This window comes from Sinohyriopsis cumingii, chromosome 11, assembly GCF_028554795.1.
Source record: "Sinohyriopsis cumingii isolate HCF-2022 chromosome 11, ASM2855479v2, whole genome shotgun sequence".
NCBI lineage: Eukaryota > Metazoa > Mollusca > Bivalvia > Unionida > Unionidae > Sinohyriopsis > Sinohyriopsis cumingii.
This window is the reverse complement of record NC_142971.1, coordinates 75,745,093-75,764,780: the sequence shown is the minus strand read 5'-3', so window position 1 is coordinate 75,764,780 and position 19,688 is coordinate 75,745,093. Positions and strand designations below refer to the sequence as shown.

At 32.2% G+C, this 19,688-nt stretch overlaps 1 protein-coding gene across 3 annotated transcripts; it reads left to right on the top strand.

Moving 5' to 3' along the window:
* Window positions 1–279: 279 nt before the first annotated feature.
* LOC149788773 (uncharacterized) lies at window positions 280–19,420 on the top strand. 3 transcript variants are annotated; one of them, XM_089975777.1, is made up of 7 exons: window positions 280–396; window positions 7,820–8,145; window positions 13,605–13,767; window positions 14,820–14,924; window positions 15,558–15,713; window positions 16,571–16,667; window positions 18,755–19,420. In XM_089975777.1, the coding sequence occupies exons 2-7, from the start codon at window positions 7,881–7,883 to the stop codon at window positions 18,761–18,763; spliced, it is 795 nt and encodes a 264-aa protein (XP_089831903.1). In that variant the 5' UTR covers window positions 280–396; window positions 7,820–7,880; the 3' UTR covers window positions 18,764–19,420. The 3 variants fall into 3 exon arrangements, with proteins under 3 accessions (XP_089831903.1, XP_089831902.1, XP_089831904.1); XM_089975776.1 differs by lacking the exon at window positions 280–396 and adding an exon at window positions 4,466–5,126; XM_089975778.1 differs by lacking the exon at window positions 280–396 and adding an exon at window positions 5,481–5,657.
* Window positions 19,421–19,688: the final 268 nt, after the last annotated feature.

Sequence of the window (19,688 nt, the reverse complement as noted above, 5' to 3'; positions counted from 1 at the left end):
ACTGTGCCTTAAGTAGGTGTTATTATCATCAAATATAACTAGTATCCAAACACAGGTACCGTACCTGGGAAAAACTAATTATGTTTCTAAATAAAATAACTTTTTTTCCGGAATCAACACATCATCATTACGACATATGAATGCGACCCATATCCATATCCTCCACTTCGTTCATTAAAGCTACTTAAATCCGATTGGCTGTATCGCATGGGCGTTTTCTGATTGGCTAACTAAATATTCTACTTTCCTCATGGGTTAGTATGGATCACAACCGAAGGACCGAGGTGTTCTGGTTTTATATGAGGTTTACTATTGCACGTAGTATAAGGTTTATAAGTGTATTTTAACAGTTATTGAAAAATCCTGACAGAAGTTTTTGACTGGGAAGTTTTGGAGGTAAGACATTGTTTTTACTTCATTTTTAACTTTCCTTTCCCAATATAATTTTTCAAACTAAACGTGTCAGCTAAAGAAGCTGAATATTTGGGATATTTTGATTTTTTTTAAAATATGTAAAGAGTGAAATTTTCAATGTATGCATCAAATAAGTAATTTTCTTCAATTTTTAACGTTTTTTTTAGATCATGATTTTTGTCATAGAAAGGAAGTGAACACCTACACAAATCACAATAATCTTATAATAATATAGTTTTATTTTAAAAATAAATTGCGGTCGGAGATACTTCATTATTCCCTTAATGAAATAGTTCTTTATAAAACAAATTTAACATGCGATTGGAAATATCATCATTTTTTTAATATACTTAATTAATTAACTATTTATATAATAATAATAATAATAATAATAATAATAATAATAATAATTTAAAAAAAGAATAATAATAATAACAATTCTTGTAACATACGCCACCGGCCCAAATTGCATACATGTATTAAAAATTTGGCATAACCGCAAAACATACCAATTCTAGGATTAACATGCTCTCTTAACCTTTTCAGATTTTGCTAGATGAATAGCAAAATTGCGATGAATATTAATTTTACTGAGTAAAGTTACTCGTGAAATTTGTATCACAGTAAATTTAGGCATTTTTATACCTGGGGAAAATTAAGAACAAAAGGTGATACTCAACTTCTATATCTACAGAAAAGGGCACACACAATTTTTCAAGACGGGGTCACTTTTAAACCTAATTATATTTATAATTATATGAAATATTCCATATAAAACATACATAGCAATGTATACTGTGTGAAGATTTTAACATCTATATAGTATGAACAACTCGATTCAGATCTTATTATAAAACTTTAATTCATTCATATATCGATTTGACTACTACTACTACTACTGATGATGATGATGATGATGACGATGACGACGACGATGATGATGATGATTCTTGCTGCTTAAACTTTACATATATTTCAGAAATGTCAGTTGTTCGTAATCTGGTCGTTTCGTAACCGGGCATTTTATCCGGAAGTTTTAAAAGATGTTTCTAAAACTTTTTTTACACATTCATTGGTAATGTTTTAACAATAATATACATTACAATACAAGGCATTTAATTATTACTCTAATTATTCTGATTAAAAGCTTATTTTCTTTAGTCTTTTTCTCAATGTATGGCATTTTAAAATTCAAATAGGAATGATTGATTTATCAATACCTTTCTTTCTGCCTAAAGTCCTAAACATTAAGCTGTACTGTTATATTTGTACAGGTCTTAAACACTACGCATGAAACTACTCTTTTGAATTTTGCACTATAATAATAATAATAATAATAATAATAATAATAATAATAATTATTATTATTATTATTATTATTATTATTATTATTATTATTATTATTATTATTATTATTATTATTATTATTATATGCAGTAGTAGTATTAGTAGTAGTTGTAGTCTAAAGCACTTGCCGTTATCGATCAATGCCATCTCACCTCTGTCCGCGTGGTTACTTAAGATTTCTAGTCTCCAGCCAACACCGGTATATGAGAAACCTAGTCAGTAGCTTCCCGTGGGTAGGTGGTTGTCCCATGACTTTTCCCCGAGTTCGTCCTCCACCAGATATACTGTCCGCCATGTAGAGCATTAAATCTATATAAAATACACACATACACACACAAAATAGCATTAAATCTATATAAAATACACACATACACACACGCGCAAAAAGAACCCAGAGCAACTTATGTATGCACACTGTCATTATAAGAATTAGACTCGTTAAAAATATGTTCTGATTTTATTGTACATTTAACAATTTTAAAATTTGCCTTATTTTTAAAGTTTCTTTATACTTTCATAAAAATACATAATTGTCGGCATTATAATTTCTGTTCTGTTAAATGCAATTAATGGAGATGGAAAATACAGTATCTTGTGAAGAAATACTCCGTACGAAACATCCCGATTACGAAATATCCCGATTAAGAAATATCCCGGTTTAGAAAAGACGCCCACCCTTTAAATTTAATGACGCTATTTTAAATTTATTTTTGTCCTTGGTGCTTCTACTCTTATGGCCGACAGTATCTTGAATCTCAAACTACATGGCTTGACTTATAAGTAACAATAAATGAGAAATATAGCCATGAAGTAAAGAGCTAAATTTTGTTTTCGCACATTAGGTTAAGACAAGTCACAACATTATGAAAACTGTAGACAATACAACAATTAACAGCTGGATCCTAACTCCAATCAATCAATCAATCGATCGGGAAGACAACCCTTGACAATTTTAAATTAAATTTGTCTTATATATTTTACAAAGAATCATATACATGCAGGAAAAAAAACAACAGGAAGCTGAAGGTATAAACACACCAAAGGTAGAAACATACTAACAGTAGAAAACACCAAAGGAAGAAACATACTAACATTAGAAAACACTAAAGGCAAAAATACACCCTGAATCTTGAAAAGAAGCTTTCACTATTGCCCCTTACTCTTGTGTTCTGACTGAAAATATACTTGTTTTTCTACTTGCTTAAAACTGGCTATTGTGACAGTGGAGAGAAGATGTAAATTTGAAATGATAACAATATGGTTACATGTGCTTTCAAATTGGTTATAATATTATTCGAAGAATTTTTATTGCCTTTTCATTCACACAGTATGTCCTGCCTATATTAGCTCAACCATACACGGGGTATCGTTTAATTATGAGTAAACACAAATTCTAAATTCTACAGCCTGTCTGTTAGAAATATTTTTAAAAAAAAAAAAATTGAAAATAGAAAAATAGAAGGAAAAAAAAAACAATATGATGACGATAAAAATTAATCTGTTCGGAGATTTTTCTGCGTGCAGTACGCGGTTAAGTGGCTGAATAAAAACAATATGGGAGATCCATTTACGAATCCTAATATATATATATATATATATATATATATATATATATATATATATATATATATATATATATATATATATATATATTGGATTCGTAAATACATATGTGCTTTTGCAAAACGTAATCCGTTTGGTGATGTGGTGGGAACATTTACTTAAACCAAACCAAAACTCACTGAGAACAAATTACAACCTCACAATTACAAAGGTAAAATAAACTAATTTCCATACATTCTACCCTCAAAATGTGTTTATTTATTTATTTGGCTATGTTTATTGATTAACCCAAGTCTGTATGATTTTCCCTATTTAAGTGAATAAAATATTCAAGTTGCTTGGCGACGGTGAGGTTAATGTAATATGTTTAATAAATTACCTAACGCATCAAAATCTCATCAAGAGAAAAGGATCAAATTGCATAAAGTGGCTTTTCTGGTTTGACTCGAGCAAGCTACTAAAAAATAAACTAAATGGGATCGGAGAGAGGACAAAGAATAAATTAAGAAAACGGAAAACGGAAATGAGAGAGAATTCTTATCGTCAAAGAGAAGGTATATATATATATATATATATATATATATATATATATATATATATATATATATATATATATATATATATATATACATATTAGAACTAGTTTAGAAACTTATATATTTTCTTTTTTTACAAATACAACAAAAAGATAATTATAAATGTAATAAATAAAAGTGCAGGGTTTTTTCATTGAATAAAACTTGCTGCACATGAAGGTCATATGTACACATGTAAGTGGGTATGGTTCCACTTGTTGTGTTGTAATTGAAACATCTACATATAGTAAACACGACTGCTCACCTCCAGATGAAATTGTTACTAATAGTAGTGTATTGATCAGGATAGTTAGTAGCTGTCAATATTTGAAACGGTTCCTACATTTTAATGGTAATCTTTAGAAGATATAAAGAGTGAATATAGGGCACAATCTTACGTTTCCAATGACATATTTACATTTCCAATGACACACTTAAGTTCACAATGACATACATTTACAATGACTGAAATACGTTTGGGGGTGGGTGGGGGGATTATATTTATGTAACGTGTAAATATCCCCTTTAAAGTTTGCGCTGAGCCGGATAGGGTTCCATTCAAAACCAATATATAGTTTGTTACTCAGAAATATCTTCCCTCAGTTAGTGCTTTTGATAATAATGATGACGATTGCGAAGAGGACCACAATCGATGATTTCCGTCATTTCGTTGTAGTTTTTAAAAATAGAAACAATTGGAGAATATTACAGATTTTCATGTACGTCATTAATCATACCATATTAAGTTGGTTTCGATCAGAAGAATGAAATACATTTACTTTTATTCGTAAGGAAAAACTATATTTCCCATTTTTTACTGATTCATACCAGATCAGTTTCAGGTTCTCTTTTTCAAAGAGTTTTCTGCTCGGGGTTGCAAGCGTACGACCTTGTGCTGTACGAAATGACACTTTGGACAATGACAATTAAATATTGCGCCGGATCCCGGTTGCGGAATGTTTAACTGCTGATGATACATCAAAGGCGGCATTGTGTATTGTGAGACTGCGTCTAGTCATTGATACTCTCTGCCATCCCAGTCTTACAGGCAACTTTACTTCCAGTTTATCATTTCCTACTATTGTACGTTATTGGAAGTGATACCACATCTAAGACTGATTAGTTATCACTTCAATAATTCATCAGATAAAAGTATTGCAGTTCATTAGTATAACATTTCTGGTACAAAGCCCTCATTATAGTGATGGATAAGTCGGTACGGTTAAGGTAAGTGTACCCTATACACAGTTTCTGTCTTAATCACATTTCATAGCATAGTTATATATATATATATATATATATATATATATATATATATATATATATAGAGAGAGAGAGAGAGAGAGAGAGAGAGACAGACAGACAGACAGACAGACAGACAGACAGAGAGACAGAGAGAGCTAATTAATGGAAAGTTCTATCCCTGGATTGTATAGATGAATGCTTGATAATAGTTATGGCTACTATTATCATGGATTCTTCTATAGAATCCAGGGATAGAACTTTCCGATTTGTCTGGTGTATGTTAATAATTCTCTAAAATTAATTCTATATACCTTGTTTTCATTCATAGGAATCCGGAATGACTGTAGGTACATGAAAATTAATTACTAAGTCGTCATGCGAGTGTGTCTGCTTCACACGAGTGCATATAACACCAACTGAGTAACATCATTATTTCGGTTATACGTGCTTAGTTGCAAGGGAATATACGCTGTGTGTACAGGCAAGGCGATGGGTGCAGTTTATCTACGTAGAGTACGAATTAAACATTATCTAGCCTGTTATATATATATATATATATATATATATATATATATATGAAGATCAGAAGAAGAAAAAAATAATTTTCATGCTATTTTCTTAGATTAATTCCATTAAACATGAATATTTACAAGATATTGAAAAGAAAATTTGGTAGAACAGTACTATTAGGGAGATTATAAATTTAATACGGTAAATTAACATATCCATCGGTTAATCCTTAACGATGACGAATAATCCGTACATTGCTCTGCAAACCGCAAATGTGGTCACACTGTTATCTGTCTGATTGACCGATTGATTGCATACATATTTACGTATCCTGTTTACTGACTGAATTATTGTTTTTGTTTTATTCTTCTTTGCTTCGTGCCCGTTTATGTACAACAAAACCTGTAATATTAAGGAATTTTAAAATAAATATTTTGTCGATGTTCTAGTCTCTTTAAATTGTTCTCTTTAAATAATTTATTGGTTATTTTATTTTTTACTTTCAAAGACAAGTTTTACGTGTGTGAATATGTGTGGATGTATTGGGGTGAGGGGTGGGGGTGCGAAGAGGGAGCAGTATCCACGAATCGAGACTCTGGAAAAGTCTGTTAAACTTTTACATTTTAATTTTAATTCATTAAAAAGGACAGATAATAATAATAAAGTTAATGAAAAATAAAAAGCAACTATAAACAATAAGTTATGTTCTCAGTGCATGCTAGTTATAATAAGCAATGTTCGGAATGTTGTATGAATAACATTGCTTTGTGATGAAGGTGCGATGATAGGCTTACTTTCATAGTGAATAAAATTATCGTATGAATGGAATATACAATGTTGTTCCCTCGTTCGTAATTGTCTAGTTTTAAAACATCAAAACCAAACTAAATTTAATATTGTACAAAATATTTCTACAGCAGTTTTATTTTAAACAATATGTAAGATAAAAAATTTTAAATTAAAGGAAAAATAAAATGACCCTGTTAGAGGATATTTTTTCAAATATAATTAGAGTCTGTGCAAATGAAATGCGAATAGTCAGACTGGTAGAGAGGTGCAAAACAAAATCATGTCGTTGATTACTGTATACATAATATCTATTAAGGCAGGATTAAAAAATTCAGCTGATTATCAGACATGTCAACCTAATTTTCTGATTATCAGACAGATCAACCTAATTTTCTGGACTTACATGTGTTTAAAACGTGTGCTTTCAATTCCGCACCAAAGAGTCAGGTGCTAATTTCAGCAATGAGTATTCGTTACTGATCAAGTGAGAGTGACGTATGAAGTAAAGTAGCAGACCAGATTCTGGTTGTTTGACCAATGAACACAAGGTAAAAAATAGAACTCATATACTAAAACAGGTCATTGAAAGTGCTGGTAGGACACACGGTATTAATAATATGGAAAAATGAGAACCAGTCAGGAAAATGGATGAAGATAAAATAGATCATGGGTTTTGTTGGCCAGGATTGGTTGATAATAAAAGTTAGATTTTTTTTTAAAAAAAAACAGATCGTTTGACAGCTAATCCTATTTGTAAATGAAACAATAGAGACATTGTTTTATTGATGTAATTTAAGTTCGTTAACAGTTTTGAGGCTGGATCACTCATGACTAAAATTATCACCTTACTCTTTGGTGTGGAATTGAGAGCACATGTTTTAAAGACAAGAAAATGCCGCGGTTCATATCCTTTGCTCTACACAGAAGCTGTCATCCAGGATGCATCCATACTGATAAATATAGGCTTGATCATGAGCACTCAGAAATTTAAAGTTATAGAATTTTTAATTATCATGGTGTATGCATAGGTTTACTATGGAAACTGAATTAGTACAGTGAATCCTGTATGAACTATTATTACATTTTGTAAATCAGGCGAAATTTAAAAGTAACAACCTACAATACTGTTATACAATAAAGTGACTTTTAGTAGATTTGTTTATTCTGATATGCAAGTTACATACTTTGAAAAAGAAGCTTAAATATATTTTGAGATTCCAGATGCTGCTTGAAAATTGCGTCTACCAATAAAGCTCTTAACGTGGGTTATTTTTTCTTATCATTAAATTTTTTAAAAGTATTGACTTTATCTGACGTGGTACTCATAAATTATAATCTGCAGGATTTATTAATTAAAATATAGATTGATTTTCCAGGTTGAGAAAGGTTTATTGTCAACAAAAGGCAGAGTCAGTTGGATTACGTCCCTACCCAAAGATGGAGATTCCAATGGGTAATTTCCCATTTATTGGACACTACTTCCCAACAGTGGGGTCTTCACTCTTAGCAAGTCACGGGACATTTCCATTTTTACAGGCGCCATCTTTAATTAGTGTAAATTCTGTTTATGTTAACAACAACTGGAATGGTCATACATTACCCGGATATGAAGCTAGATCACGTGATCATATAGGGGTGTCAGCATTCAATATTGTGAAGAGGCCAAGCGATATTCCTACACCAGCTGTAAACTACAATCAAGGTATGTTTTTATTTTCTACGAAGAAAGAAATGAGCTTATATTTAATAGAAACTGACACGATTTAAATATTTTTTTCATCTCTCGGCATTATATCTAACGGATCGTATTCAAATGTCACTTGACACGTTTGTGTCAAACAAAATATAATCTAGTTGGAGATTTTTCTACTGAAATCTAGCTTTTCTTTAAAATCTAGATTTACACTTTTAATTTATGAGTAAATTCTTGCTTACATGTGTAGCTAGCTGACTATTAATGTTAATTTATATGTATTTTTTAAATAAAAACATAGAAACAGAATGTGTTTACGATCCGACAAAATATATTTTTCATCAATATTTTTTAATTTCCGTTGATCATAAGATGTCATAAACTGCAGGACAATGGTTTGTAATAATCTCCCCTTAATGACCTCAAATATGCTGAGACATGGATACCTTTTATCGTATTAACGGATTTTGATCAAATTTCCAACGTTCTTTATCTTGAGATTTAATCTTTCCTGAAGAAAAAATATTTAATTCTAAACATCCGTGTCACTTTAGAGTTTCTTTATTAGACTTGTCATGATTTGAAATCTACAGATAAACGAGTTATAAAAAGTTGCTGTTGCAATTAATGTCTTGACTATTATAACTGGTCGATGAACTCCGGACAGTTTCAGTACAGACCACAAAAAGTTCTCACATACCCACATTGGTTGAACCTAGAACTCGAACACAAGAGAACAGAGGTGAAATGGTAGTGATCGGTTAAGGCGAGCACTTTAGAACGCCCGGCCAAAAGTGGCCACATTTGTAAATAGACTCGTTGTCATTGCCAGTTTCGACAGTATGAGATAACCAACTGTTGATGATACAGTATGTTTGATGATGCAAGAAAATGTATGTGAAAATTTAAAAATGCTCTTCGTTTTATCCGTAAGATATATGATATTGGGTGCAGCCGCATTAATTAATCTATTAATGAGGGCCTCTGTTGGCTGATTTGTCTAAAGAGTTCGCCGTTATCGATCATTACCTTCTCACCTCTGTCCGCATGGTTTCGAGTCCGGGAGATGGGGGTTGGGGCGGTGGTTCTCGTCGGGATCTTCTTGGGTTCTTCTTCGGAACCGAAACAACAACTACTAGTTCACCATCCATCTTATAAATGGTGGCGGGGCAAGAATATACGTGGAAGTGGTTCTGCATTTTGTGGTAATTATCAATTCAGTGGTCTCGTTGATTCCAAGAGTTGTAGTAAATTGCTGAAGTGTTAGTGTATATTTATATTGATACAACATATTGAAATCACTTGACTTTGGCGTGTGCCTCGCCATCATCTTGTGGTGGTATTGTCAATGACAATATTCAATACATGTTATTCGCTAGTATTCTTATCGTACATGTGGATATATCATTTGTGTACTATTTTTTTTTTTAATGCGTACAAAGTTGTATAATTTGTTTTCTTCAGAAACATGGACTAATAGTGAAAATGATTTCAGAGGTTTACTCGGTCCTAAGTTTACGTTTAACCATGTTTTTAGAAGAAGAACTGAAACTGGAAAGAACTCGTGTGGTCCTTATAATTATGTCATTATATTTAGTTCAAATATATTGCATTTGATGATGTAATATTTGAACGGTTTGATAAGGCTTTGTCTGTCGACGAACAAGAATATTCTGTTGTGTTTACATATCACCACAATGGTCAATAACATGTGAAAGAGACGTTGAAAATAACGGTGTGTTTTTGTTATCAATGTTTAGGAAATAGAAAAATGCTTTAATTATTATTGCGGGTGATCTAATTAATAAAACCGGTTTTCTAAATAATACAATGTATATGCTCTCTCTCTCTCTCTCTCTCTCTCTCTCTCTCTCTATATATATATATATATATATATATATATATATATATATATATATATATATATATATATATATATATATATATATATATATATAGTGACGAATATGTATGTGGGTGCGTGTCTGAGTGTCCAAGACTAGACATATATCGATATTTAAGAAAATTCATCAGTATGTCGAACCAGATTTGTCCATAATTTTGGAAAATGTTTCAAATATATTTTGAATGAAACTTTAGTAAAGATGAATCTGAAACATTGAATTATTTCGGCATAAATAGGGTACAAAAATTGTATATTGCATGGAGACATCATTAAGTTTATTTCTTTAAATTCTGGATTTTTACAGTCTTAGACGGTAATGAATTACATCCCCTAGACCACTACATTTCTTTTACTGTGCGTCGCCGCGATATAGATGAATATCAAGACATGCAGAAGTTTTAATAGCAAATAGGATTTTGTTTCACAGAACACAAGGTTGATTTACAAATTTTGAAACCTGTTAAATACCTGTCCAGACTGCTTTCGAATTTTTTCTCTTTAAAAGTATGGTATAAAAGGCATTATGGTAAACCATTGTTGAAATGTAAATCTTCTTGTGAAACTATACTGGACAACCGGTATACATTATACTGGGCAGCTATAATTATACTGGGCAACTGTCACCTACACTGGGCAACTATAATCATACTGGGCAACTATAATCATACTGGGCAACTATACTTAATATGATTGACTTCGAATTTGAACGGCACAATAACGCAAGTAGGCTCTTTGTTGCCTAGACAACATATTTAAGTGCTTTTGCCCAAATGCACAACATGGTAGGCGATCTGGGCTGATTCCATTTTAGGATTTCGAACCCAAAAGTTTCGGCAGCAAAACGAGCATGTTAATCACTTTGACACAGCGGATACATACTCGTTTATCATCAGAAACAGACAATAGTAGAATTTGTAAAATAGGTATGTGAGGTTCATAATGAATCCAGAAGATTGGTTTGCATAGATTCTGAAATGTTTGATTATTATTAAGCATTCAAAATAGATACCGTATAATCTATCGAGGTTGTATATATATATATATATATATATATATATATATATATATATATATATATATATATATATATATATATATATATATATATGTTGTTGGTACAAATGAAGCTCAAGTTACAAACTCATTGCTGCCAAAAATATCACAAGGTCAACTATAACTGTAGAAGAGTTTAATGGAGCTGTAGCGTCAGAGAAAACCAGTATAGTACTAGGACTATATGGTACTGAAAATCAAATAAAGTACCGTGGTATATGGTGAAGAAAAATAATGAAGTACCGGGTCCATTTGGTACCTAACACCCTTGAAGTACGTGGGTCATTTAGTACTGAAAACCAAAAATGTACCGGGTACAATTGGTACTGAAAACCTATAAAGTACCGGGTCATATGGTACTCTAACTGATTTATTTTTTACGATTACTAATCGTGTGTTTATGCATGTCATGACAACTTCACGAATTTCACGACGTGCGATAATTAGCTGTCTATTATATAATGATGGGTACAAAGAATGTGCAAATAAATGTGGGATTTCTCTTATAAAACGTTTGGGAAACTTGGGACTATATCAACGACAGAATGCCACAAAGTGGAAATGGGGAAAATGAAAACAGATAAATGAAAGAATAACACAAATGAAGAAATGGGAAAAATTGGGACTAAATGAATAATTGGAAAAACACAAATGTAAAAATAATGTCTGTTTCTTTCTTCAAATTAGAATATAGAAGGGATATATATATATATATATATATATATATATATATATATATATATATATATATATATATATATATATATATATATATATATATGTATCAAAGTAAACAGGGAGTTAGTCGTGTGTTATTGGAATGAACGGTGTTTGACGATTGACGAGTGTCAAAACTGGAGTTCAGAAATGAGAGGAAAAGAGTGGTATATACAAATATAAAGAAAACGTTGCCTTTCTAAACAGTGTTTGGTATCAGAAACTTATTTATTATTGTTCTGTCTAGATTTCGTTGTTGGAGCTCTGCGTCATTTGTAGAGATAGATAAAATATATAATGTGAAGGGGAGAGGGGATATTTTTCATTTTCTGTTGTTGGTGGTATTTATTGTATTTATTATAAAATTCCACTTTATAAAAAATGCTAGTATGCTAGTTCTATACAGAACTTAGACCTTAGTTGAATATATCTGCAAATGATTTATACGAATTCAGTATCATGTTAGAAATAACAATTCAGCCATATTAAAAAGTTCACACAACCTCCTGCATCATGCATTTAATTTATTGAAGATACTTACAGCCTCCTTGCATCGTGGATTTAATTTACTGAAAAGCCCCTAAAGCCTCCTTGCATCGTGGACTTAATTTACTGAAAGCCCCTACAGCCTCCTTGCATGGTGGATTTAATTTACTGAAAGCCCCTACAGCCTCCTTACATCGTGGATTTAATTTACTGAAAGCCCCTACAGCCTCCTTACATCGTGGATTTAATTTACTGAAAGCCCTTGCAGCCTCCTTACATCGTGGATTTAATTTACTGAAAGCCCCTACAGCCTCCATACATCGTGGATTTAATTTACTGAAAGCCCTTGCAGCCTCTATTTATGATGCATTTAATTTTGGAAAGGAAAATCTTAGCTTTATTGTGTTATGATACATTTAATTTGGCAAAGGAAAGTCTTAGCTTTATTGTGTTATGATACATTTAATTTTGGAAAGGAAAGCCTTAGCTTTATTATGTTATGATGCATTTAATTTTGGAAAGGAAAGCCTTAGCTTTATTGTGTTATGATACATTTAATTTTGGAAAGGAAAGTCTTAGCTTTATTGTGTTATGATACATTTAATTTTGGAAAGGAAAGCCTTAGCTTTATTATGTTATGATGCATTTAATTTTGGAAAGGAAAGTCTTAGCTTTATTGTGTTATGATACATTTAATTTTGGAAAGGAAAGCCTTAGCTTTATTGTGTTATGATACATTTAATTTTGGAAAGGAAAGTCTTAGCTTTATTGTGTTATGATGCATTTAATTTGGGAAAGGAAAGTCTTAGCTTTATTGTGTTATGATACATTTAATTTTGGAAAGGAAAGCCTTAACTTTATTGTGTTATGATACATTTAATTTTGGAAAGGAAAGTCTTAGCTTTATTGTGTTATGATACATTTAATTTTGGAAAGGAAAGTCTTAGCTTTATTGTGTTATGATGCATTTAATTTTGGAAAGGAAAGTCTTAGCTTTATTGTGTTATGATGCGCGTTCTTTCTTCTGATAACATTAATATATGCATAACTAATTATTTATATTATGTATCATTTTGTTTTAAATGGAATATTTATTTTGATAACGTTTTTAACACTTAGTTGTTTTGCCATTCAGACGTTCTCCTCGCCTTGTTTGTGTTCTTGTATAGAATAAATAGGTCGTATGAATACATGTTTTGAATAAATGCGTGTTTTCTTCTTCTTCTTCCTCTTCTTCTTCTTCTTCTTCTTCTTATTATTATTATTATTATTATTATTATTATTATTATTATTATTATAATTTCAGTTAAAGAAGAAACGAGTACAAAACCTCGGTTTGACTTTGCCCATCTTGCAGACACGATCTCGCGAGAAGAGAAAGAGAAGAAATCGACAAGCAGTGCCAAAGAAGCAAGTGCAGATGCACAGATCATTAGTTACGCTCTGTTGGAAATGCAGGAACGAATTAGGTGAGAAATAATTTGCTTTTGTCTTCCTTTTATTTTAATTTCTTATTATTATTATTATTGTTGAATAATGTACACTGTATTTAGTTTTGATTTTTATATTTTAGTTTGCTTCATTTTAGAGGTTAACCCCACTATCAATAACTAACTAGTTTATTTAGTTTTTCCATTCTTTGAACGAATTACTGCGCAACTAATCTTACCCCAATGTAATCTTCCAAAACCATCGTCATTCTCAAAGATATAATTTCTAGTTGTTACTTTTTTTTTTTCTTTTTTTTGTAATGACTATCTCCACTTCTGTCCGTCCCGAATTTAAACCAAATCTGTTTTTGGCCGCGGCTAGACATTTTGAAGGAATTAATTGAAACAAACTGATCGATAAGTAACGTATCTTCATAATAAAAAAGAATCATGTAGAATATGGGCTGAGAAACAAATTGTTCAATTAACGTCACATTGGGTTAAAATTCAAACAATCAGTTGTTTCTTTAACGGCATATCCGGCTAAAAATCGATTATTCGACTATTTATTTAACAACGCATCAGCATTTGAATGATTATTTAATGTAGAGATATCTGAGTAGGTTAATTGGCCAGAGTCTCACAATGGCATACGATTAGAACTCGCACGATGTTGACTGAGTTCGTCATACAAACCAAAAACAATTACTCTTTAAAGGAAGTGAACATTTCAGAGCAAACCTGTGTCTAACAGTCTCGAAGTACATATGTGAGAGAAATTTATTAATTTGATATTTTAAATAAATTTTAAAAAAATTATAGTTACTGTCAAAGTAAATACATTCATATGCTGTGGATGAAAAATCTAACGGTTTTCATCAGACACACACACACAGACACACACACACACACACATATATATATATAGAGAGAGAGAAAGATAGAGAGGGAGGGACAGACAGACAGACAAAGAAAACAAAAAAGAAAAAAGAGGAAGAACCTTTCATAATCCAGAAATGCTCACATTCTTTTAATGTTCCCCATGTTGGTATTTTATGATCTTGTAAAACTAATAAAAGTATCTCATTCAGGCTTAGTGCAATTCTGACTGCTATGAAGAATCAATACAGAACTTCCGACCAATGGTCGTCGTCTTCCTCATCTGGCGGAAGTAACCAATACAGAAACTCTCGGAGGTAAGTTTGGTTCGTTGACCTTTGCTTTGAACCATTTTTATACCGGTATTAAGGCAACTCCGACCTATGAACTGAAGATGTCAACCAGGCTGCCCATTCGTCTTGAACACTTTAGTTCGCGCTCAGTCATTTTACTGGGCATTGTGCGAAGGAAAATCAAATGCGCATTTGACATAAAGAACACGCATGGTTTCCAATTGCGTCACAATCAATATTACCGGATTATTTTTATATGTTTGCCATCTAGGTATAATTACTCTGCGGATAATCAAACATATTGTTACATTTTGTTGATTACTTGGAATTTGATCTCAAAAGAGATTTTATTTATAAAGGAAACATAAGTCCCTCACCCACCTTTCCATCATATGATCGAAATTGTGAAATCATCCGGAAACTTTGGCTTTAGCCGAAAAGGGAAGAAATGTAGACTGGTTCTCAACTTCAATAAGAACTTTCTATCTTCATTTATATACAGCCAAATTTCGGGATGAAAGTAACAAACACCATTCAAGTAATGAAGCAGGCAATCATTTTTTCACGTGATTTATAAATGGTTATGCTGTGAAAATATATCTTTTGGCATAATAACGTCGGATAGTTTAATGATTTGTCCTTTCAAATGTATTGCAGGCCACGGAAGGAGTACATTTGTCAGTTTTGCAGACGACAGTTCACAAAATCGTACAACCTCTTAATCCACGAACGCACGCACACGAATGAGAGGCCATACCCATGTGATGTATGCGGCAAAGCTTTCCGGAGACAAGACCATCTCAGAGACCACAAGTAAAGGACACAACTTTTACACTTTATGCAACTTATAAGCTACCTTTTCTGCACCAAATCTTGTATTCTGCCATTCTGAGAATGATGGTAATCTTTAAACCTTTCTTATATTCGCGTCGTGCTTTAAGAAATCTGGAAATTTGATCTACATTTGAAAATGTACACATTATTAAACTCAAGAGGATTTCAACAAAACACAACTCTTTATTTTCTTAAATTACTTTGCGAACAGTGCAGATAGGTAGAATTCAATTAAGACTCTGCTTCTATTCCACGCGATGAATTATTGTTCCTGTACTCTATGTTCCACGTGATTCATTATTATTCTCAAATCGCTTCTATATTGGGATGCATTATCATTCTCGAATCCCTTCTGTTTAACACGATGCATTATCGTTCTTGGACTCTTCTTTTCCATGTGATTTATTATTGTTTCTGCATCCCTTCGGTTCCATATGATGCATTACTGTTATTGTGACACTTCTGTTTCACACGATGCATTATTGTTCTTTTATCCCTTCTGTTCCACGTGAAGCATTATTGTTCTCGAATTCCATCTGTTCCACGTGAAACATTATTATTCTCGAATTCCCTCTGTTCCACGTGAAGCATTTTTGCTCTTGAGTCCCTTCTGTTCCATGAACAGAGTTATTGTTCTTGTATCTCTTCTGTTCCACGTGATGCATTTTTTTGTTCTTATATCCCTTCATGTATGTTTAAGTTGTGTTCCTGAAATATTGATGATGATGTTGATATTAATGAATAGGAGGACAATGATTGTGACCACAACAATGGCATTAACATTGCCATGAATATGTATCGTATATCTTTTTAAATGATTGTTTCCCTTCTTTCAGACACACACATGCAAAAGTCAAGCCGTTTAGATGCGCAGTTTGTGGCAAAGGTTTCTGTCAGGCGCGAACTTTGGCTGTCCACAAAACTACACATGAGGTATGTCAACTGTGCTTACCTTCTGAAAAATAGTTTTCCGTTGTTGTCGCCTCTGCGACCCATACAGTTTTTTTATTTACTTGTTTATCTGTTGTTGCTGTTGTTGTCGTTGTCGTCGTCATTACAATTTGCAGCAACTTGTTTTTGTGTCTGTATTTGTTCCACTTATAAACGTTCTTTATTTTTCATAGCTGTATTTAAATTTTTATGTTATTCTTTATTTGCTGTAGTTATTTCACCCAGGAATCAAATTGTCATTGATGTTGTTGTTATATCTGTGTCTTTATTTTACAGTTTGAAAGAGAGATCGAGAGATCGGGTGGTTCCCAAAAGATATTTTATAGTTAAAAGTTCGTTCAGAATTTCCGCATCTACCAAAAAACCTTATTATGCATGCCATTTCCATCATTGTTAGGAATTTCCCTGTATTAGGAATTTCCCTGAGTTAGGAGTTTCCATGTGTTAGAAATTTTATATGTACCCCTCCTCTTGAATAAAATACACACTTTATATTTGACTGTATGTATCAATGAATCTCTTGCATGGATTATGTAGAAAAATTTAATGCGTATTCTATTTTTCAGCGTACTTAATGTATTTTCTATTTCTTAGCTCACATAAAATGTTAATGCATTTTCTGTTTTTAAATCACATCATGTTAATTTGTAGTCAATTTGTTGTTAGTGTATTACACATATTAATAAAGATAAATCGAATCGTTGAAAATAAGTCACTTGAAGATTTCTTATGACCATTGTCATCGCAAGATTCATACTTTATTTCAACGCAATATTAGACTATTACAGAAGGCTCAATGTGCTGAATAAATCACATTACCATACATAATCACAGTACAATCGGTCTGTATAATTACATTACCATGGGTCTCTATAATTACATTACCATGGGTCTGTATAATTACATTACCATGGGTCTGTATAGTTCACAAAATGGGTCTGTATAATTGCAGTACAAATGGTCTGTATAATTACAGTACAGTAGGTCTGTATAATTAAATTACAGTGGGTCTGTACAATTACAGTACAGTGGGTCAGTATAATTACATTACCATGGGTCTGTATAATTACAGTACAGTGGATCTGTATAATTACAGTACCATGGGTCTGTATAATTACAGTACAGTGTGTCTGTATAATTACAGTACAATGTGTCTGTATAATAACAGTACAATGTGTCTGTATAATAACAGTACAGTGGGTCTGAATAATTACAGTACAATGTGTCTGTATAATAACAGTACAGTGGGTCTGAATAATTACAGTACAATGTGTCTGTATAATTACAGTACAGTGGATCTGTATAATTACAGTACCATGGGTCTGTATAATTACAGTACAATGTGTCTGTATAATTACAGTACAATGTGTCTGTATAATAACAGTACAATGTGTCTGTATATTAACAGTACAGTGGGTCTGAATAATTAAAATACAATTGGTATGTATAGTTCGGTACAATGGTTCAGTATAATTTGTAAAAACTTCACTTATGCTATCTAAATTGGAAAATATGTTCCAATAATGTTACGCAAAATCATCACCATTTCTCGGTACAGAAAGTTCACGACATAATTCTAGCGCAATAATGACTTGGCTTGATATATAACCCTTAGTCTGTTCTGTGTCACTGTACACTAAACAAGCATCATCCTTTAGACCTGTCTAAAAGTCATCTGAGAGCAACCGACTCTCGCAAATACAGAAAGACTTGAACCTAAGATGACAGCTGAGGTGTGCGTAGAGCGTCAACAGTGCACCAGGCGTCAATACCCTCTCGTCTGCGTTCGCTAAAAAGGAGATATGTTTTTAGGGCGGCGTCAGTGGCGGTGTTGTAGGCGTTACGAATTAGATTCAATGTCGGTGTTATAGGTGTTACGATTTAGCTTCAATGTCGGTGTTTTAGGCGTTACGAATTAGCTTCTATGGCGGTGCCACAGAGGTTAAAAATTAGCGTCAACTGTAGTATCGTAGATGTTAAGAATTCGCTTCAGTGGCCGTGTCATAGACGTTAAGCATCGTATTATACGTAACGAAAGCCATTAAAAGAACTTTCTCATGTTATTTCAGGAGCGGTAAACACTACGAAGTACTCTTGCCACGATGTCGCCATTCCAGTTGTAAAGAAGATTTATACCTTATCATCAAAATTATGTCTGTGATAATTTTTGCTTAACTTCGGGTTTATAAAAGAAATTGGTTTATTGGCAAACAATTGTAAGCTGTTTCATTATTGTCATTTATTGCATTATCTTGTAAGTAAGTGAATGAAAGATAACTGATTACCTTCAGTCTGTTACAAATAGGTCTGAAATCGCGAATACTCTTTAATTGATCTTTACCCGCCTTTTGGAGATAAACTTTAAAAAGGAGACCGCAGTTTCTTGCACAACTATCGAATACGTATCTGTATCATGATCAAGCAAGAAAATAGTGAATTATTTTGAAAATTTCAAAGACCAGTTTCCTTGTAAATTTGGTAGATGGGTACAACGCTGCCTGGATACCTGACATTTTTAAAATAATATATCTGACTTTATTCTGCATGCGATGCTTAAAGAATTTTCTTTAAGAAAACGTTTTATGTCAGATGAAGAAATATTTGAGATATGTCATAGAAACTAAACATATGGATGTAAAGTCATGAAAACTTTGCATCATGCTATGTACATAAATAAGGGCATTTCATAATAAATGTTCTTGGAATCTGTATGTATAAATTGTTAAATACAAGCATTTTGCGTTGTTGTTTTGTATTTTGAAAATATCTCTTATCAACTGGCTCTCCTCCTACCTCCATTCCAATATTTAATTTTTTACGAATAATTAACCTGATGTGGAGGGCTTCAGCCAGCAGACAAAATACTAAGCTGATAGATAATACATTTTTTGCATGCAGACAGACATACATCACTATGCTGTCATTGAGCAGCGTGGCTCATTACGGTATACATGCATGCATGTATTTATAAATGCATATATATATATAAATAAATCAGCAGAT

Coding starts and splice junctions, on each gene's coding strand:
- LOC149788773 (XM_089975776.1), top strand. CDS start 5,104: ATGGATAAGTCGGTACGGTTAAG. Junction 5,127..7,819: donor GATAAGTCGGTACGGTTAAG/GTAAGTGTACCC, acceptor TTGATTTTCCAG/GTTGAGAAAGGTTTATTGTC. Junction 15,714..16,570: donor GACCATCTCAGAGACCACAA/GTAAAGGACACA, acceptor CCCTTCTTTCAG/ACACACACATGCAAAAGTCA.